Source organism: Scyliorhinus canicula, chromosome 20 (genome assembly GCF_902713615.1).
Source record: "Scyliorhinus canicula chromosome 20, sScyCan1.1, whole genome shotgun sequence".
In the NCBI taxonomy this organism is placed as follows: Eukaryota; Metazoa; Chordata; class Chondrichthyes; order Carcharhiniformes; family Scyliorhinidae; genus Scyliorhinus; species Scyliorhinus canicula.
This window is the reverse complement of record NC_052165.1, coordinates 49,470,549-49,492,343: the sequence shown is the minus strand read 5'-3', so window position 1 is coordinate 49,492,343 and position 21,795 is coordinate 49,470,549. Positions and strand designations below refer to the sequence as shown.

Genomic DNA, 21,795 nt, shown 5'->3' with positions numbered 1-21,795 from the left:
AAGCACACATGAAACTGGATATAGAACAGGATAAGGCAACAGTTTTTGGAAAGACGGTGGACTTACAATTTACACAGTCGGGACACTATTGTATTCCATTACTGACAAATAATATTTCAAATAGTTAAGGATGTGTTAATAGCAGTTGAAAATGGGACTTTTGCTGATAAAAAGCTTGTTGTATTAAAACTGCATTGGCAATTTGCGCATCCGTCTCCTAGGAGGCTGACAAATGTATTAAAGGATGCAGGGGTAAGGGATGAAGACTATACTAAGCTAATAGAACAGGTTAGTGATCGCTATGAAGTTTGTGGGAAGCACAGAAGGACACCAGCACGACCAATAGTAACCCTACTTTTTGCCAAGGATTTTAACAACATTTTGGCCATGGACCTTAAGATCTGGGATAAAGCCAATAATATATTTATTTTGCATTTTGTAGATTTAGCAACCAGATTTAGTCAATCAACGATTGTACGAAGTAAAGAAAAGAGAGTAATTCTGGATCAAATCGTGGAAAAATGGATAGGGACAGGAATGGGCCCACCGGCAAAATTCCTTACGGACAATGGGGGAGAATTTGCTAATGATGAGTTTAGGGATATGTGTGAAAACAGGAATATCATAGTTCTGAATACGGCTGCAGAAAGCCCATTTAATAATGGTGTGTGTGAAAGAAACCACGTGGTAATAGATGACATGCTCTGGAAATTTTTGGCAGATAGACCAAACTGCTAGCTAAATTCAGCTTTAGCATGGGCGGTACATGCAAAGAATTCATTGCAGATGTGATGTACCATCAATTTGACTCAAGACACATTTAGGATCCGAACTGTGGCTTTAATCAGCTAGTTGTTAGCCCGGTGGTCGACTACAGAGAATGGCCGACCGCCGGGAACTCTGGGTACTTATACCCCGCCTTGGAGGTGGGGCCTACTTGCCTCTCGACCAATTGGAGAGCAGTCACATGACTAGTCCCAGCCAATCGGATGAGAGGCACATGACCAGCCAGAGCCAATGGGAAGCCAGTGCTCTGCACCAATGGCAGTGCTCATATCCATACCACCACAAGATGGTTGGGGGCTATAGTCCCTATCAATTAGTGTTTGGTAGAAATCCTAAAGTTCCGTCCATTTTGGATGACCAGCATCCAGCTTTGGAAGGGACTACAATTAGCTCTGCCTTTGCTGAGCATTTAAATGCATTACATAGTGGTAGAAAAGCATTTTTGGAAGCAGAAGTCTCTGAAAGAGTTCGCAGAGCTTTGAGGCATAATGTACGGCCATCAAATACCGTTTTTCAGCAAGGAGACATAGTGTACTATAAGAGAGACAGTTTTAATGAATGGAAAGGCCCAGGGAAGATCATAGGCATAGATGGCAAAACAATTATTTTGCAACATGGCAATCAAACTGTTAGGGTACATTCATCAAGCATAATGGGTACAGATTACAAATTTTAAAATTTAGACAGAGCAGATAGACATGACGAGGAACCAGGGTCACCTGGTATGCATGTGTTACAGGACAATGAGGACCAGTTAACTGACATAGGCAGGGTTTCTGTCGAGGAACACAACACTTCTGATGGCTTAGAACAAGCCATTTTTCCGAAAGGACAACTGCCAAAAGTTGGTACAAAAATGACATGCTTGCCTGAAGAGTCTAGTCAATGGAAGGATGCAACTGTTATTAGTGGAGCAGGGGAGGCCACTGGAAAGTATAAACATTGGTTGAATGTACAGCATTCGAGGGAGTCAAGACAATGGATTGGTAAAACGAAGTTCAAAAATGGAGGGCACAGAAACGCAGTGCCAGTTCAGGTAATACATTGGGTAATGAACAGGTCCGCAGGAAAAGGTCGAGAACAATTTAAAGGACATCCCACAGCAGAAGAGAAAGATCAAGCAGTAGCAGTACAGAACGAGATACCAGGTGGGAAAGGGGACGTAGTTTATTAAGGTCTAGGAACATGAGTAAGACTACAATTACTAATAGGATTAGAAGCCCACATGCACGTGATATTTTGGTGGCTTCCAATAAGTTAGATGAAAAAGTTATCAAAGATGCCAAACAGCAAGAACTGCATAGTTGGAGTGAATTTGGGGTATACACGGAAGTAACGGATAGGGGACAAAGAGCTGTATCCCACAGATGGATTTGCACGGAAAAGGTTCTTCCGGATGGAACGTATAAGGCAAAGGCCAGGCTTGTGGCAAGGGGATTTGAAGAAAACTTAGAAGATCAGGATTTAAGGGTAGATTCATCTACGGCAGGAAAGGTTATTTTAAAGATCTTCTTGGCTCTATTAGCCACAAAGGCATGGGAATGCAAATCTATATATATAAAAGCTGCCTTCTTGTAGGTGCATCAGCACCAGAGATACATTTTTCCCGTCCTAGGCAGCTAATACAGAAGGGGTACTCTGGAAGTTGAAAAAATGTGTATGTGGATTAAATGATGCATCTAGAGTCTGGTACTTTTCGGTAAGCTCAGTCTTGTTAAAATTAGGCTGTTGCCAGTTGAAAGCAGATCCAGCAATGTTTTACTGGCACTATAAAGGAAATCTTTCTGGCATCTTTATGATGCATGTCGATGATTTTTTGTGGGGTGGGACTAGTGATTTCAAAGCTATTGTAATATCTGGTTTGAGGAAAGAATTCAGGGTTGGAAGTCAGGCGTCCGGTGCATGTAAATATATTGGACTGGAAATCGGACAGACTAAGTTAGGGGTAACTTTACGTCAGCAATCTTATTTGGAAAGCATCAGCCCAATAGCAATTAGTCGTGGCAGGGTTTCACAAAAAGACGCAATGGTTTCAAAGATGGAAAAAGAGCAACTGCGAAGTTTAACTGGGCAACTGAACTGGTTAGGTAGACAGACTAGACCGGACGTGAGTTTTGATGTCTTAGAGTTGAGTACAAAAATGAATGATCCCAAAGTGGAAGACATAATAAGATCAAATACAGCGTTGGTCAAACTAAAAATGCAGGAGTGTGTTTTGAGGTTCCCGGTTTTAGGTGACCGTAGGCACTTGAAACTCAATTTATAGTGATGTGTCCTATGCAAATTTATGTGATGGTATTTCAAGCGCAGGAGTTTTTTATAATTTTGCTTTTGGGGAACAATGGTAAATGTTGCCCTCTTGGGTGGGGAAACAAAGAAAATAAGGAGAGTGGTCAAAGGCACTTTGACTGCTCAGATGTTAAGCCTTGTAAAGGCGGTGGATATGGCCTTTTATATATCTCAGATATTGACCGAAATTTTGGGATTAAGGGATTTGAGTAATATACCTATTGAATGTCGCATTGACAATAAATCCCTGTGGGAAAATGTGCACTCTACAAAAAGTGTCAATGAAAAAAGGTTAAGGATAGACATCGTACATTTGAAGCAGATGTTGGACAGAGGGGAAATAGCAAAAATTAAATGGGTCGACAGTAGCTATCAATTGTCAGACTTTTACAAAAAGAGGGGCTAGTTCACAGAAACTTTTGGATATTGTTAATGAAGGGCGCCTGTTTCCATAAATGAAAAAAAAAGAATGGGGGAAATTGCGTGTGTGTTTTTGAGTTTCTTGTAATTTTCTTTTTACCTAATTATTTTTTTCGCCAAGGAAGGGGAGACTGTTAAGTAATGGGTTCAGAGGCATTCCAATTAGTTGTCTCATTTACGTTAAGTATCCAATAATTGACACTGATATGTAAAGGGGCTTCAAGTGACCTTTGTGTCAGGTGTTTTGTGCAGTCTGTTGAAGTAAATTAAAGGTGTTTGTGGAAAAGGAGCAGAACCTTTGACTCTTTACACAACAGCAGCTAAACGTATAACACTTCCTGTGTCTGAGCCAGTAGGTATATGCCCAGGTGAGTGTTAAAGCAGTGATTTTTTTTCTGCCTCTGTCTGAATTGCTCTCTAGCTTCCAGACAGGGGTCTTTCTTCTGGGGGCCTTCCTGACAGGGGTCTCTTTTCTGGGCTCTCTGTGGGGGAATCTCTTTATTTGGATTGAGAACAGTTTAAAATTCAGCAAAGGCGGACCAAGGGATTAAGAACGGGAAAGTACAATATGAAAGTAAGTTGGCGGGAACATAAAAACTTACTGTAAAAGTTTCAATATTGTTTCTATATATTGGGGGGTAGCGAATTTAACCCCACCATTCAAAAAGGGAGGTAGAGAGAAAACAAGGAACAAGAAAACAAGTGAGCCTAACATTAGTAGTAGGGAAGTTGCTGGAGTTCATTAACAAGGATTTCATAGTACAGCATTTGGAAAGCAGAGTTGTAATCAGACAGCATGAATTCACAAAATGAAAATCACGCTTGACAAATCTACTTGAATTCTTTGAAGACGTAACGAGTAGAGTTGACCACGGCAAACCAGTGGATTGGTTTATATAGACTTTCAGAATGCTTTCGACAAGATTTCACATAGCAGATTACTATGTAAAGTTAAAGTGCATGGGATTGCGGGTAGTGTCTTGAGATGAAAAGAAAGCTGGTTAGCGGACAGGAAGCAAACAGTTGGAATAAATGGATATTTTTCTAATTTGCAGGCAGTGAATCGTGGGAGATGGCTAGGACCCCAACTGTTCACATTATACATTAATGATTTGGACAAGAGAACTAAATGTATTATCTCCAAAGTGCAAATGATACAAAGTTGGGTGGGAAGGTGAGCTGTGATGAAGATGCAGAAATGTTTCAGTGGGAGCTGGATGGGTTGAGTGAATGGGCATACGTATGGCAGAAGCAGTATAATGTGGATAAACGAGAGGTTATCCGCATCCGTAGCAAAAGGCAGATTATTATTTGAATGGGTGTAAATTGAGAGAGGTGGAAACTCAACGAGATCTTGGTGTCCTCATGCATCATCACTGAAAGTAACGCACAATTACAGCAGGCAGTAAAGAAGCAAATGGTATGTTGGCCTTCATAGCAAGAGAATTTGAGCATAGGAATAGAGATGTTTTACTGCAATTGTAATGGTGTCCTTATCTGAGGAAGGATGTTCTTGCTATGGAGGGAGTGCAGTAAAGGTTTACCAGGCTGATTCCTGGGATGGCGGGACTGTCATATGAAAAGAGACTAAGTCGGTTAGAATTATATTCATTGGAGTTTAGAATAGTGAGAGGGGATCTAATAGAAACTTACAAAATTCTAACAGAATTAGACAGGGTAGATTCAGAAAGAATGTTTTTGATGGTGGGGGAGTTCAGAACTAGGACTGAGGTGAGGAGAAATTTCTTCACCCAGAGAGTGGTGAATCTGTGGAATTCACTACCACAGAAAGTAGTTGAGGCCAAACGTTCTGTAATTTTAAGAAGGAATTAGATATAGCTCTTGGGCTAAAGGGGTCAAGAGATATGGGGTTAGACGGGATCAGGGTATTGAACGTGATCAGCCATGATCATAATGAATGGTGGAGCAGGCTCAAAGGATTGAATGGCCTCCTCCTGCTTTTATTTTCTGTTTCTGTTATTTCATAGGATCCCAAAACCACATCAGAAAGCTCTAAATCTTCCTTGGATCCTTTGTTTCATTCACTTCAAAGAGAAATAGCTTTCAGTAGGTTGTGAGTGACAGCTTACAGACAGCCAGATGACTGAATTGTTAATGTTCATTTCACTTCATACTTGAATGCATCTCAAGTAGTCTGTTTTAAGCCTAACCGCAACGTTCTTCTTTTTATCAGCAGAAAACACTTAAGTGCTTTTGATATGGTCAGGAGCTGTCAATCATAGCTAGATGTTTATAAATATTGTGGTTAGAATCACAACAGACTTGAGATGTATTCAAGCATGAAGGGAAATTAAAATTGAAGCGTGAAGAGGGAACTGATGGGGTGGGGGCTGGTTGGGGAGGTAGGGTCACCCTCATGAGTGTGTACTGTGTGGGGGGAGTGACCCAGAAATTTTTATGATGGGGGGGGGGTGGATGCCCCTAAATGTCAACAAGGGGCAGGATTCGGGTTGTATTTGTGTGTGTGTGTGGGGGGGGGGGGGGGGGGGGGGGTGACCAGCTGCCAGTCCTCGCTTTTTTGGCCGCCTGCTCAAAACGGCAGCCCAATGGCAGGATTCAGCCCGAAGCTGAATTCCTTGCCATCCCCACTATGCATAAATTTGCACGGCTGAGTAAATTGAATCGCTTGTGTGCGCTGCTCCAAGCACCAGCGTAAACCACAAGCGATTCAACTTTGCCGGAGAAGAAACCCCCGAGTGTGGAGACCTGGGTTGCTGACATGGCCGGGTTTCTCAGTCTTGAGAAAATAAAGTTTGCCTTGAGAGGGTCCACGACGGGGTTCTCTCGGAGGTGGCAGCCGTTCCTCGACTTTCTAGGAGAGCGTTAAAATGTCTGCAGCAGCAGCAATTCGGGTTGGGGGGGGGGGGGGGGGGGGCTGCATATTCTTTTTTTCTTCTTTTTATATAATGTTTTGTTAAATGTTGATAATGGTTATGTAAAAATTTTGTTTCGATAAAAACCTGAATAAAAATAATTTAAAAAACCTTTGCGGGCGAAGATAGTCTTGCAAACTGAGAATTCAGCAAGCGTGTGCATCATTTTGCCATGTTTTCCTGGCTTTATCCTTTTATCCCCCATTCTCTCCTTTGCCCTTTCAATGTTTCTTTTTGTATAAATGGAGGAGCTGGGCACAATGATGAAGCTGAAAGAACTACGTTGGTGTCTTTCTGTCTTTTCTTTATTCATATATGGAGAAATATTCATACTATCCTGTACCAATTTTGTTGTGTTATTTGTAAAAATGGAAACACTTGAATTAAAATATATTTTAAAATGTGCTATTTATTTATATTGCGTCTCCTCATTCTTACTGCCAAAATGGATTACTTCAGTTTTCTGTGTTAAACCTCACTTGCCATGTGTTTGCTCAATCTAGTTACCAGCTCATATCCTCCTGATGTCTGTTACTATCCTCATCACAATAGCATAATCCCCATAGTCTCAACTCAAAGACTGGCAGAGTGTGAGGATACTTAAACAGAAGGGACGGAACAATAAGCTGATCCAGAAAAGATCACACCACCTCAATCTTCATAAATACACTGTTTTATAAGAATTTGTATCAGTGCACCTTTTAAATTCACTCTTGGGATGGGTATTGCTGATAAGAACAGCATTTATTGACCATCCCTAAGTGTTCTTGAGAAAGTCATGGTGAACCACCTTCTTAAAATGTTGCAGTCCAAGTGATGTAGGTACACCCACAGTGCTGTTAGTTCCAAGTCCAGTGATGATGAAGGAACGTACGGTGATGTATTTCCAAATTGGGTGGTGTGACACTTGGAAGGGTTCCCTGTGTCTTTTACCATTGTCCTTTTTTTGTGGGATGGAGAGGTACTGGCAAAGAAGCCTTGCATCATATATCTAGTACACACTGCTGCCACAGTGAATCAGTGATGGAAGAAGTGAATGCTTAAAGTAGTGGATGTGGTGCCAATCAAGTAAGCTACTTTTTCTAAGGGGGTGTTGAGCCTCTTGAGGGTCATTGGAGCTGAACCTGTCCAGGAAAATGGGGAGTATGTCTTCATAGGCTTGTGGTTTGTAGATGGTTGGAAAGCTTTGTGTCAGGAGATTAGCTCTTCACCATAGAATTCCAAGCCTTTGAATTGCTCTTGTAGGCACAATATTTATTTGCCCAGTGCACTTAAGTTTTTGGTTAAGGTGATCCGTAGAATATTGATGGTGGAGGGTTCAACGAAGATAATCCTGTGAAGACTCTCTCTCTTGTTGGAGATGGTCATTACCTAATAGTTGCGTGATGTGACTTTCACTTGTCACAAATTAGCCCAAGCCTGAATGTTGTCCAGGTCTTGTTGCATGTGAACATGGATTGCTTCATTACCTGAGGACTAACGAATGGAAATGAACACTCATCAGCAAACATTGCCAATTTAGACCGTTTGATGATTATGGTAATTGATGAATCAGCTGAAAGTAGTTGGGCCCAGGGCACTGCCCAGAGGAAATCCTGCAGTGATGTCCTGCTGAGATGATTGGCCGCAAGTAGCCGAACCTGTCTTTTTTTGTGTGATTCCTTCCATGTGGAGGGAGCGATGGAGCTGGTAGGTGGATAAGGAAGCTTTCTAAACACCGGCTGTAGGCCTCAAGCCTGGAATATGAACCTGCGGGTCCCACATTTGCAGCATTTTCCCCAGAGACAGACCCAGACTAAGGCTGCCATCTTGGTTCGGCGGGGTAGAGAGAGAGCACACATGCGCTCGTGTTTTGGTAAAGTAAAGGATGATGGGCAGGGCTTCGGAGCTTCTGTTTCCAACCGGGTCCTAGTGTCTGGGATGTATATCAGGTGGCAGGTGTTGCTTGGAGCCCATAGGAGTCCATGGGCTATGTATGCATTCAGTGTGAGAGACTGCAGTTCCTGTATAGTTAGTTGCCTGTAGGGGCTGCTTACGTTACACCAGCCCCACGCTGCCCAGTATGGAGGGGATTGGTTAAGTCAGAGGATCTTCTTCTCCTGGATCGGTTCTTCTATAAAACAGTGATTTGTAGGACTTGGATAAGCATGTCCCATTTGGTGGTGGGCGTTACACCGACTGAATATAAGAAATAGGAGCAGGAGTAGGCCATCGAACCTGCTCCACCATTGAATAAGATCATGGCTGAACTGACTATGGTCACTTTACTGCCTGCCCCCATAAGAGGCTGCAGGCCTCTCTTCCATAGTCTTGTCTGTACCTTGGTGACTCTGGGAAGGGAGTATGTGGTGTCCACCAATACAATTGACACCTTCCACAATTGGTGGGTACCTCATAGAGATTGGTAAAAACATTCTGGTTTAGTAAACGTGATTCTCTTGGCTCTTGTTGGGACTTTGTTTCTGATTTTAAGTTATTTTAGTTGATTAGACATGTTTGGGAAAAGAAAGAATGTTTCACAGAGACTAGAATTTCTGTCCTCTACTGACAGCGATGACTTTGGTAAACTCTGTTTCCAGGATAATAGGAGGAGATGATTTGTGGATGGGAAACTCAACCAAGAATCACATTAAGATCTGATAGTCACTTGATTCACCAGGAGCTGAATATCACCAAACTTTGAATGTGGAATGAGAAATATTTATCTATTCTATGTGCAAGCCATGCTAAATTGGCCCGCAGTGTCGAAAAGGTTGGTTGGGGGCTACTGAGTTACAGGGATAGGGTGGGGCATGGGCCTAGGTAGGGTACTCTTTCAGAGTGTCAGTGCAGACTTGATTGGTCAAATGGCCTCCTTCTGCACTGTAGTGATTCTCCTGATTCCCATTCACTTCAATTTTGCTCAGGCTCCTTGATGCAATACTTCGTCAAAACTGGCCGCCAACTCCTCACTTCTGAAGTTTAGCTCTTTTGTCCATATTTGGACCAAGAGATAATGAGGTCAAGAGCTGAGTGGTCCTGGCAGAACCCAAACTGAATATTGATGAACAGGCTATTGGTGAGTGTGCTGCTCTATAGCACTATCAACAACCCCCGTCGTCACTTTGATGATGATTGAGAATAAACTGACAGGGCAGCAATTGGCCAGAATGGATTTGTCCTACCTTTTGTGGATAAAACATACTGGACATTTTTCTACCTTGTCAGGTAGATATCAGTGAGCTGTACTGGAACAACTTAGCTAGAACCACAGCTAATTCTGGAGCACAATTCATCAGCACTACATTCAGATGTGACCCATAGCCTTTGCATTATCCAGTGCCCCAGTCATTTTTCGATATCACATGGATGAATCTAATTGATTGGTATTTGCAATGTTGGGGAGCTCTGGGGGAGGCTGAGATGGATCTTACACTCAGCACTTCCAGCTGAAGCTGATTGCCAAGGCTTCATTCAGACTTGTCTTTTGCACTCATGTGCAAGTAAGGATAAATAATAATAATATAGAATATTTATTAGTGTCAGAAGTAAGCTTGCATTACACTGCAATGAAGTTACTGTGCATCCTTCTCCTCCCATTAGCTGTTTAATTGTCCACCACCATTCATGCCTGGATGTAGCAGGACTGCAGAGCTCTGATCTGATCTGTTGGCTATGGGATCACTTAGATCCTGTAACATACACCATTATAAACAGCATATTGTATGTACATTGTCATACCCAGTCCATTATTTAGTTAGTGAGGCATCCGTCACAGTAAAGGCTTGCATTTAATTTTAATTAGCCTTGCTTGATGTCCACTTGGATGTTACAAGTGGGCTGTAAGGCTAACGTTCAGTCCTCTCGTAAGTTAATAAGAAATTCAGTAATGGAGTAGAAAACAATTACCATGTTGTAAAGGCTCTCTTTCACTCTGTTTCTTTCCAGTGAGGCTTCCATTTCCTGTCAGCAGGATGATTAGGTTTGATTTAGTCTTTCATCAAGGTCTCCTTGGCAATGAAAAACAGCACAATAATGTTGCTAAGTGACCAGTGTTGCTGACTTTGCTGGAGGTTTATGATGTCACAGTGAGGCAGCTACAGGCTGCTAGAAGTGAGGGATCTTTTTCTATCTCATGCACACAGAACATAAGAAAAGTCACTGATTAAAACAGTAAAATTATTCACAAAGTTTTCCTTATTCCTTAAATAATACGCACCACTTGGACTGAATTTTTTTCTTCTTTACGGGATAGCAGGACTTCAACATTTTCCAGTTCCAATGCTATACTGACCCATTTCCCAGGCAGGACAGGGTCCTGGTAGGATGAAGGAAGGAACCCAAGTGCTTTAGAAGAACCTGATGGAGCTGTTAAGGGGCAGCGGGACTGTGAAGTGTTCAAGGCAAAAATGTTGTTAGGACTCAGTCAAAACAAAGGCCTAAGATGGACAGGCTTGTTTGTAACAAGCCTTCTCCCTGCATTAGAAGACTCCAGGACCTTTGTTCTTGCCAGTTTACCTTTCACAAAGCAGCTCATGGAATATTGGTGAGAAAGATTAGCAGTATGAAAGAAAGTGAGCTGCGATGTCAGGCCCTTCCTCACTCATCAATGGCAGTTGCAGATGGAAGACAGGGAAGTGGATGTCACATTAAGCTTGGTTGGAAGAAAATCCAGATGGGAAACCCTTGCATGCTGTTCCAGCTGTCCTACAATCTGATTCAGGGATGAATAATGCATCCTGCCAATTCTATATTGACTGGTTCTGGGAAATTGTGTTAAGTTTTTTCCCATTATCACAGGGTGTGTCACTGCTATTGTAATATATAAAGATCTAGGATCTACTTGGTAACTCACTTTTCCTTCTGAATCCTGCTTCACAATGATAGGAAGAGCAGAAAAGGGCATCGCTAGGAGCACTTACCTACATGCCTGCCTCAAGCCTTGTGTTAACTTGTTCACCTTCTGCTTAAAATCCAAAAAGGTCAGAAGGATTGTGAGGAGCCACTTTCATGGTCTGTATTCATACCAAAATCAAGATTGTGTGCTTTTGCCCAGGTACTGTCCTCCCCAAGCTTACATTAGGACACCTACATTACAACATGACAGGTGTACTGCTCTAGTCAAAACTCCCCATCTACCATTGTCCCTGGTGCAGGATACACCCCATTGTTCCTAACCAAAAGTAAGCAACCTGGGGGATGCCTCACTAGGCAAGTGAAATAATGACAAGACTCCTTTATTGGCACCTTCCAAACCCTGACCTCGACCACACTGACATTCAAGGGCAGCAGACGCAGGAGGAGCTGCACCACCGCCTGCAAGTTCCCTCCCCACCCATAAGTTCCCTCCAAGCCGCACACCATCCTGACTTGGAACTATTTTGCAGTTTGTTCACTGTTGCTGGGTCAAAATCCCAAAACACTCTCCTTCACAATATTGTGGGTGCACCAGAACAAAGAAAATGACAGCACAGGGACAGGCCCTTCGGCCCTCCCAGCCTGCGCCGATCCAGATCCTTTATCTAAACCTGTCGCCTATTTTCCAAGGATCTACTTCCCTCTGTTCCCTGCCCTTTCATATATCTGTCTAGATGTATCTTAAATGATGCTATCGTGCCCGCCTATCACCTCCGCTGGCAAAGCGTTCCAGGCACCCACCACCCTCTGCGTAAAAAAACTTTCCCCGCACATCTCCCTTAAACTTTCCCCCTCTCACCTTGAAATCATGACCCCTTGTAATTGACACCCCCACTCTTGGAAAAAGCTTGTTGCTATCCACCCTGTCCATACCTCTCACAATTTTGTATACCTCAATCAGGTCCCCCCTCAACCTCCGTCTTTCCAACAAAAACAATGCTAATCTACTCAACCTTTCTTCATAGCTAGCACCCTCCATACCAGGCAACATCCTGGTGAACCTCCTCTGCACCCTCTCTAAAGCATCCACATCCTTCTGGTAACGTGGCGACCAGAACTGCACGCAGTATTCCAAATGTGGCCTAACCAAAGTCTTATCCAACTGCAACATGACCTGCCGACTCTTGTACTCAATACCCCGTCCAATGAAGGCAAGCATGCTGTATGCCTTCTTCACCACTCTATCAACCTGCGTTGCCACCTTCAGGGTACAATGGACCTGAACTCTCTGTACATCAATTTTCCCTAGGACTCTTCCATTGACTGTATCGTCCGCTCTTGAATTAGACGTTCCAAAATGCATCACCTCGCATTTGCCTGGATTGAACTCCATCTGCCATTTCTCTGCCCAACTCTCCAATCTATCTATATTTTGCTGTATTCTCTGACAGTCCTCCTCACTATCTGCAACTCCACCAATCTTAGTATCATCTGCAAACTTGCTAATCTGACCACCTATACCTTCGTCCAGATCATTTATGTATATCACAAACAACAGTGGTCCGAGCACGGATCCCTGTGGAACACCACTAGTCACCTTTCTCCATTTTGAGACACTCCCTTCCACCACTACTCTCTGTCTCCTGTTGCCCAGCCAGTTCTTTATCCGTTTAGTTAGTACACCCTGAACCCCATACGACTTCACTTTTCCCATCAACCTGCCATGGGAAGCTTTATCAAACGCCTTACTGAAGTCCATGTATATGACATCTACAGCCCTTCCCTCATCAATTAACTTCGTCACTTCCTCAAAGAAAGTCTGCAGCTCACCATCATTGTCTCAAGATGCAATTAGGGATGGGCAACCAATGTTCGTCTCGCATCCCAAGAACAAATCTAAAATAAAAAACTTCTTTCACACTGCTCTGCAAATGACTTCTTTCAACACTCAACCATAAACAAATAAAAGCCCAGTCAGGCTAGTAAAAATGATTGTGTATGTGGGATTCTATTATTCAAATTCTGACAAAGACCATACAAGGTAAGTAACCTTATTTTCTTCATGGTTTGGGTATCCGTACTTGTATAATTTAGGAGGGAGGCCCAATTTGGGATGCCTCAAACCTGATCAGAACAACAAACTGACATTTCTCTTTAATGTTTGCCAAATTTCAAGTATTTAATTTCATGATTTTACTTTATCTCTTATTCGTCAAACTTAAAAACAACCTCCCTAAATGCATTATGTTCCCTTTGAACTACATCATCTGGTATAACAGAGACCACCTGCACCATTAATGACATACATGTCCAAAGGCACCTTGCAGATTACAGTCAGGCAAAAATTGACATAGTGCCAGATTTAGGGGCTAACTTTGGATAATTCTGACAGTTTTATACCAATTGTTACTCTGAAAGAGTTAGAACAACTAAAACCTCTTCTAATTCCAGTGTAACTTTTTTAAACACTGACTGAGCCCCGCACAGGAAAACCTCCCTTCTGCCAACTAATCATCCTCCAGATCATTCCCAAATCCTCATTCTGAACCCCCCCCCCCCCCCCCCCCCCCCGGCCATGGGACTTCCTCTACCCTCTGTGCAGACCTGACCTCCCCAAACCTGGAGTGGACCCCCTCCCCCTCCCAGAAGCTCACCAGACACCCTCTGCTCCCCTACACTGAAGAGAATCTGACAATCCATTAAAAAGGTCAATTCCATTAATGGGTTGTTATTTTTCAGTTCCAATTTTCTACATAATTTAAAATTTCGTACATTTTTCTAACTAAATAATACTGGTTCTTTGCCTGGAGTGTTTGGATTGATCACTGGGTTGAAACCTAGCATATGCAGAGGCATGTGAAACACGCAAGGTCTGTTCCACATGATGCACTTGTGGCTACGAATGGTTGATGGTGGTGATGGCAACAAAGGGCGTGACATGAGATATGCAAAAGTATTTTGTCACACACATGGATGTATATAGATAGTATCTGGGGAGGTGTGGGCTGGGATTCTCCGAGCCCGCACCGGCTCGCCGATTCTCCGGCGCCGATTTTCGTGTGCCTGCGGGATCGCCACTGCGCCAGAGGCTGTTGAAAATGGCCCCCCCCCCCCCCCCCCCCCGGCAATTCTCCATGCTGAGTCCCGTCGACATGGGTTACGTATGGTTCCACATGGTGGGACCTCGGAGTTCTGTCTGTGGCGGCCGTCCTGGTGGGGGTGGGGGGGGGGGGGCCTCCACAGTGGCCTGGCCCAAGATCAGGGCCCACTGATTGGTAGTCAGGCTATTTCCATGGGGGCCTATGTTCTTCCGCTCTGGGCCCCTGTAGGGCTCCGCCATATTGCCCGGGGGCCAGCACGGAGATGGGAACCAATGCGCATACGCGAACTCGCGCTGGCCGTGGAGCGCCGGCTTTCGGGCGCTGGAGCTGCGGAGACCACTCCGGTGCCGTACTAGCCCCCTAGGAAGGGGTGGATAGCTGCCGAGTGAGGCCCGTTGAGGCTTTAGTGGCTCTTTTCACGCCGGCGTCAGAACTTGGCTGCAGAATTGGAGAATCCTGGCCATGATCTCTAGACCAAACTGGGTTCAATGCAATCTTGCCTTTAGTGCATGGAGGATAAAATGCTTCATTGCAATATTTCAGTGTAACAAAACTTTAAATTATTCCCAATATAGAGATAGACCTATCATCACGCATCCTTCACCACAGCTTCTTCAGACTTAAACCAAGTCTAGAAAGACAAAACCTACATGTGTACTACTAGCTCTCACTATTTATGTGAAAAAGCTTTTACCTGTCCAATGTTAGGCTGTCTAAATCCGGTGACAAATGTTTACATCAGATTTTACAGTCATGTTCAAGCTCTGGCTGGAGAAATTGTTTTCATGAGGGATGGGATTGATGGGAGATAAAGTCTTAAGTGAAAAGATAACCAGTAATCCTATATTTAAAGAAGTACTGTTGCGATAAAAATATTCATCTCACTACAACTGTTCTGTGGGTCTCTTGTCAGTTTATCATATATTATTCCGAGGAACAGAGGGGAGACCCTCACTGCAGATAGCCATCATATTGGAAAATGAAAATAACAAATATTTGCATGACATTTTAAAAAAATACACAGTGCAGCATAGCTACAGAACATACCAACTCATTGTTACAGTTCAGGTAAAGTTATTTTTTTTATTGACATTCCATCACTGTACAGCAGCCTTTTTACCAATGGCAGTCTACCTCTTCTAGGTCAGTACGCCCAGCGAAACAATGAGCTGCTTATAATTATATTACATGTCTGAGGCACAGAATGCATTCTTTTTATTAAGGTGCATTAAAATAATCTGGAGCATTTACAAGTAGGTTAATATGAAATATTTACATATACTGCAAGCTGAAAAAAACTGTATTGTTCATAATTTACAACTATTGTTGCTGTTGCATGATCTATTGACTCAGCTGTTGGGATGTTTAACTGCCAAACTTAGAACTGTTGCATATTGGTCTCAGAGAAAGAAGTTTCAGTAGTACACTGATAGAGGTCATTCGTTGGGATTTAAAGCAGGAGCAATTAAAAAAAACAGTCAACAATGCCCTTCAAATATACAATTTCTATTGGTTAAACAGAGATTAATTCTTGTGGTATATGATGTAAGGCAGCAACAGGGAGCAAGGAGGCAGCCAATAGCCTTGTCAATCAGCCAATCCAACCAATAACACTATTTTAAAGTGGATTTGATCCTGATGTCACTATTTTGATCACACCACAAAAAAAATACCAGATCACTGCATCAAAGGAGGCTCCAAACAGCAAATGACATGTGGAATGAGAAGAAAAGTTCCAAAGCTTATAAACTGTCCCGTCAATTAATAATCTCTACGGGTATTGTTTTAATGGAATCACTTTGGCAATAAAAGTTGAATGATCCCTTTAACCAGTTGTCTGGTTAAGCATTTTCAAAATGCAGTGCAGTCCATTGCTTGATTGCACAGCAGGTTCCTTGTCTCTGCTGCACAGAAACTTCTACATTTGAGTTTCTGAGAAAAATGTTTTCACAGGATTGATCACTGGAAAATGCACAGTGGCTCAGCTGCTTTAATGTTCAGCAAACACTCCCACTACTGGTCACGCAGTGAAAACCATTCTTCCCTGGGATTTCAAGCTGCTCTGACTAATGTTTCCTCAGAAAGAAAGGAATGCAAGTGAAAATCTCTTCTCCACCTTCAAGCAGCATATCATAGAACAGTAACAGGGGATACCCAAGAGCACAACATCTGACCTGACATTTAAACTAAGCAATGGAAGGGGATGGGTGGAGAGTTAAAAAATATATATTTTACTCCAATAACCTATTTGAGATATTTCAGTCAAATAAGGATAAATCTCACTCCTCAAACTTTGCTCTAAAGAACCAGATCAGGATGTAACTGGAAAAGGATTGCAGATAATGTTTTTAAGCGACAAGCAAAATCAATGCTATGCAGTAGTGAGTATAGGAGCTGCTATGAAATGGTGCAGGAGGGAGGGCCTCAGATACCTGGGGCCAGTTCTGGGACAGGAGGAACTTGCACAAAGTGGACGAGTTGTGTCTGATCAGGGCCAGGATCAATGCTCTCACAGGAAGGTTAACTGTGCTTTAAGAGAGAAGATAAACTACCTGGGCAGGAAGAGGGGAACCAGGCTGAAGCATCAATGAAAAGAAACAAGGTGCATTGAGGACTAGGAGGGATAAACAGCATTAGAATAAAGTGTACTCTAGAGAAAAGAGGAATCAAATAGGAGGAAAATGCAAAGCAGACGAAAGCAGGGTGACACTGACAGAGCATTGGTGAGCTACATGTAGAAGTGGCTAGATAAGGATGTGATGTGTGGTAATAATGGAAGCATCTCTCAATGAAAACCATGAATCTAGCTATATTGTATTTCAGGAGGGGTAGGGAAAGGCAAAAAAAATGAGAGGATGGGAACTGTATTAATAATAGGTACTGCTGAAGGCTAGGATGATGTGCTGGAGAGTTTAATGACAGAATCTACTTTGGTAAAGTTAATGAGAAGCTGGATGTCTACCGTAATAGTGGGAAAGAGATGGAGGAGCAAATCTGCAGAAAATTTTAGAACAGGTAAAAATATTAAATAGTGATGGTTGGGTACTTATACAGGTAAGAAACAAAAAGGTGTAAGGGCAAGGAAGGGTGTAATTCCTAAAATATTTAATGAAGCTGAAGAAAGGTTCTGGACCTGAAATGTTGGTAAGAATTTTGCTGGCCTGCATGAAGTGAGGGAGCCAATAAAATTGTGGGGTGCTTTGGTGGATCTGTTCCCCAGCACAAGGAGGCAGGAACCCAACTTGAATATGGAAATGCCCTTTTGAGGGTCAATTTATCAGGCTACCGGCTGGCCTCCTATCACATGGGGAGGCTGCAAGCTAACTGTAGGTGGCTTCCTAGCAGTAGCCCAGTGGGGATTGTTTTTGGAACCTTAAGAGGCAGTCCCCGTGATTTCCTCGGGGGCTTCCCTTCACTTTAAATTTTTTTTGGTGCCGGCTTCTTCAATGCTGCAAGCCTCCGCAGTGCCCAATATTCCTGATGGAGCTGCTGAGCTGTCATATCTCTAATTGGGCCAACAACAGCTACTTAATGAACTGACACCCATAAAATCAGGAGGAAGATCTCACTGGCTGCTTGTTCATGTCACTGGCATGCATTTGTGGCCGATGTCTGGACCTCGACAATATTGGTAAAATATCGCCCATTAAATCTGTTCCTCTCTCCACAGCTGCGCCAATCCTGCGGAGTATTTCTAGCATTTTCTGTTATCACCTTTAACGTCCAGCATTCGCAGTATTTTGCTTTTGAATCACGTGGATACCAATTGGTCAGAGGACCAAATTTAATGAGCTGGCTCAGATGACTGGAATCAAACATTGGAAGGTAAAACAATAGACGAGTAATGGAATACATTCAAGGAGGTGGTAAAGGCAAGACACATTCCCATGAGGGGGAAAGAAAGGGCATCCAAAGTTATGACTAAATAAATGATGATTAAAATGTAACCTAGAGAGAAGGCTTATGATCAACATCAGGTTCCTAAAACAACAGAGAATCAAACCAAATGCAAAAAGTGCAAAGATTAATTGAAAAGGAAATAGGAGCAAAAATGCACTAGAATACAGGATGCTACAAAACTCTAATTGCATCACAGTTCGGTGTACTGGGAAAGGTTCTGACCCTCACACTTTAGGAATTATATATTAGATTTGGAGGGAGTGTAGAATAAATTTACCAGAATGATACTGAACTCCAAACATTAAATCAGGAGGAGCGGTTGCACAAATTAGGGTTGTAATGCATGGAATTTAGAAGGGGTGATTTGATTGCTGTTTTCAGGATTAAGAGAACAGAGATAAACTATTTGGGGGGGCGGGGGAGGGGGGTGTCTAGGACAGGGGACATAGTCTAAAATATAGAGACAGGCTTTTCAGAAGCGAAATTAGGAAAAAGAAAATGTGGTAGTAGTTTAGAACTCAGTTCTGCAAATGAAAACTGATACTGGATCAATCACTGATTTTAAGTCTGAGAATGATAGATTTTTGCTAACCAAAGTAGCTGATGACGGTACATGTCCCAAGAGCTGCATTTCTGTGCCAGGATGCCATGCCAATAATCAACTTTGTGATATTAACCATCTACTGTTCCTCGTGCAACAGGGCAGTGGCTGGATCCCTAGAACAGCTTGTGAGATGGTGGGTAAGAGATATGCTGGTTTTCGAACAGTGTTAGCCTTAGCTGAAATGCAGAATTTTCCTACTGGTTAAGGACAAGTGGTTTGGAAGCACAAGGTTGCACGCCAAGGCCCTAGTATAATGTACATACCAGTCCACATCTCAAGACCATTTCTAGTTGCTATTGTGTAGTGCTGCATCACAGTATTCTGTTACTGGCTTTGTTAAAATATTTCACAGAAAGGGACTGTTTACATTCAGTACCAATGCCACGTTTAATCTGGAATACATCATATGTTTAAAACACTAAACTCAAACATTGCACATTCAAGTTTGTGCTCCAGATTTTGTAACAAGATCATTTGCATTCTACGAAGGAGTGCACAGAGCAATTTGGTTTTACTGGTCAGGAAGCGGTGGCATTGGTCTAGGAGTAGATACTTGTTAATCAAAAATTGAAAGCAGATATTGACACAAATTTTTGCTTCCCTCCTGGAAACTGGAAACCACGAAGAGAAAACAAACTCCAAAAAAATTTGAAATAGAACATCTGGACAGTACACTAGCTTTTGCAGTTCTACAGCCAAATCATTAACTCATTTCAAGCATTTTCTGTTTATATTGTCAAAACTCTGTGGGTTGGAATTGAACACTGCCAGCTACAGGACACAGTGCAACTATCAATGTCAATCCTTGAGGTACATCAAAGATAGAAAATTTACACTGACACTGATCAACTATGACTGGCCTGCATTATCTCAAATCTTACTTACTAGACAACAAAGTTCAGTTAAGATCAGACATTCACTAAAACCAAGAAAGCCATTTCCCCCGTCCCTTCCTATGCATTACAAGGCTCCCACTCCTCTTCGTATTTTTCTCTTTACATTTAAAAAAATATATTTACATGCACAATTACAAAATTTCCTGTCATCCCCTGAACAGACACCAAGAATTAAGAAAATCTATAGTCAGAATCAAGGAATCGTCAGAAATACAGTGCTGGGGAAGTCTAGAGGCCTTTTAATCGTGGCCTAACGTCCTGTGTCCAGGAAGGTAAAGCAGCATCAAACATAGCACACACACATGCACGAACACACACATCAAATCATTACACTGTACGGCAGGCTCACAGACACGTGCAAAAGATTGTACATAGATAACAATAAACAGTGATTAATCTAGTTACAGTAAGCGTAGTCCGGATGGGCGAGGAACGAAATACCTACAGATGACTTCAAAAACAACCTGAAATTTTGTCCAAAGCGTTTAGTCCCGATTTTTCTAATTCTGCCTTAATATTTGTATCAGCTTGAGCTTGAAATGGTTCTAACATCAAGAAAAAAAATAATTTAAGCAGCAAGACTCCCCTCTCAAACACAAACTGATCTATCTCAGTTCTGGGATTAGTGTTGACCAGCTCATATTCCCGAGTTCATAGTCCTCATCCTCCAGACCGGTGAAGCTAATGTCCAGTAATATTTTACTAAGACTGTCGTTAAGGGTGTCCAAGACCAAGCCTTCAGTCAAAGACCGGTTTGCTTTGGTATTACAGTTTGCATTTACCTGCAGTTCTCGGGAACACCTTCTGGAATTGTCCTCTGACAGAGGGGAGGAGCTTGTGTCAGGCACAAGATCCTTAACCGGTGAGTTCAAGAGCTCACGTGGTGACTCGAAGAGAGCAAAGTCCTTAAATGGTGTACTGCTAAAACTCAGGTATCCTGTGTTATTACGCAAGGGTGTTAGAAAGGAACCACATGGTGTCCTCACAGGACTGAACTCAAACAAGCTGTCATCTTTTTTCAAAGGGGTCAGTGCAATCTTCCAGCTGTTTGCTACAGTGACTGGAGAGCTTCCAGTGGTGCCTTTGCTGGGGGTGGAGGAGGTAGGCAGATCGCGCGGCTTCTCTTTTATAGGTGTTTTGAAGTTATAATCTATGGTGCTGCTGGTAAAATCGGAGCATTGCTCCAGGATTCTGGATTCCTGGAAGTCAGATACAAAACCCAAATCTAATCCAGTCTCTGCCGCAGGCTCATTAGTTTCTGGGAACAGGATAACGGGCTCCTCAACAGGCTGAAGAACATGCCTCTGCTTCCGCCTGGAACTGCTCTCCTTGGATAGCTCGCCCAGTTTCGCAGCTGCAGAATTTTCATTCACATCAATAACTGGAGCGATTGCCTGAATCAGCAGTGGTTTTTCAGAGTTCTTGATTGAGGTTGCAGGATGATGACAACTCAGAGTCTCATTTGATATCTAAAAGAAAAACAATTAGACCAAATACTTTGAAAGCATTGATGTTGAAGGATAGCATTAGAATCTTCTTCTTAACAATAACATCTTGCTTTTCTACATTGTCAGAGGAGTAATCAGATAGGAATGAATCAGATATTAAGTTGTTTGGGTTGAGTGAAGGGGACAGGGTGGTGACCACAAGTTTGGTTTCAAGGAGAGTTTTTCAACAACCAGAGGTGGTGAGAGGTAGAATTTTATTGGGTGGGAGCTAGGTTGTTGAAGGTACATTGTGATGGCCCCTGTGCTTTTGGGGCAAAACCAAACAATGTTTTATGTTGGGGTGATGGTCCCTTTAAGAATTAGATTTCTCGGGACTATTTCCTGTAAAAAGCAAGTTACTTCCAGTAACCTTTTAATAAATTTAGAGTACCAATTATTTTTTTCCAATTAAGGGGCAATTTAGTGTGGCCAATCTACCTACCCTGCACATCTTTGGGTTGTGGGGTGAAACCCACGCAAACACAGGGAGAATGGCAAACTCCACACAGACAGTCACTCGGGGCCGGGGTCGAACCTAGATCCTCAGCGCAGTAGGCAGCAGTGCTAACCACTGTGCCATCA

The 21,795-nt window shown here is 42.7% G+C and overlaps 2 protein-coding genes across 7 annotated transcripts in view; both read right to left on the bottom strand.

Moving 5' to 3' along the window:
- Positions 1 to 10,368, bottom strand: part of LOC119955093 (testis-expressed protein 52-like) — a 51,326-nt gene extending 40,958 nt beyond the window's left edge. Inside the window, exon 1 of the mRNA XM_038780962.1 lies at positions 10,278 to 10,368. Within this exon, the coding sequence (XP_038636890.1) occupies positions 10,278 to 10,328 (51 nt within the window). The 5' untranslated portion in view covers positions 10,329 to 10,368. The remainder of the gene's footprint in view (positions 1 to 10,277) is intronic.
- A 5,021-nt stretch (positions 10,369 to 15,389) lies between these two features.
- The window catches only part of foxm1 (forkhead box M1), a 60,196-nt gene continuing 53,790 nt past the window's right edge, over positions 15,390 to 21,795 (bottom strand). For all 6 annotated transcript variants that reach the window (XM_038780601.1, XM_038780600.1, XM_038780599.1 and 3 more), the window contains one exon: positions 15,390 to 21,195. In XM_038780601.1, coding sequence (XP_038636529.1) covers positions 20,332 to 21,195 — 864 coding nt within the window. In that variant the 3' untranslated portion in view covers positions 15,390 to 20,331. The remainder of the gene's footprint in view (positions 21,196 to 21,795) is intronic.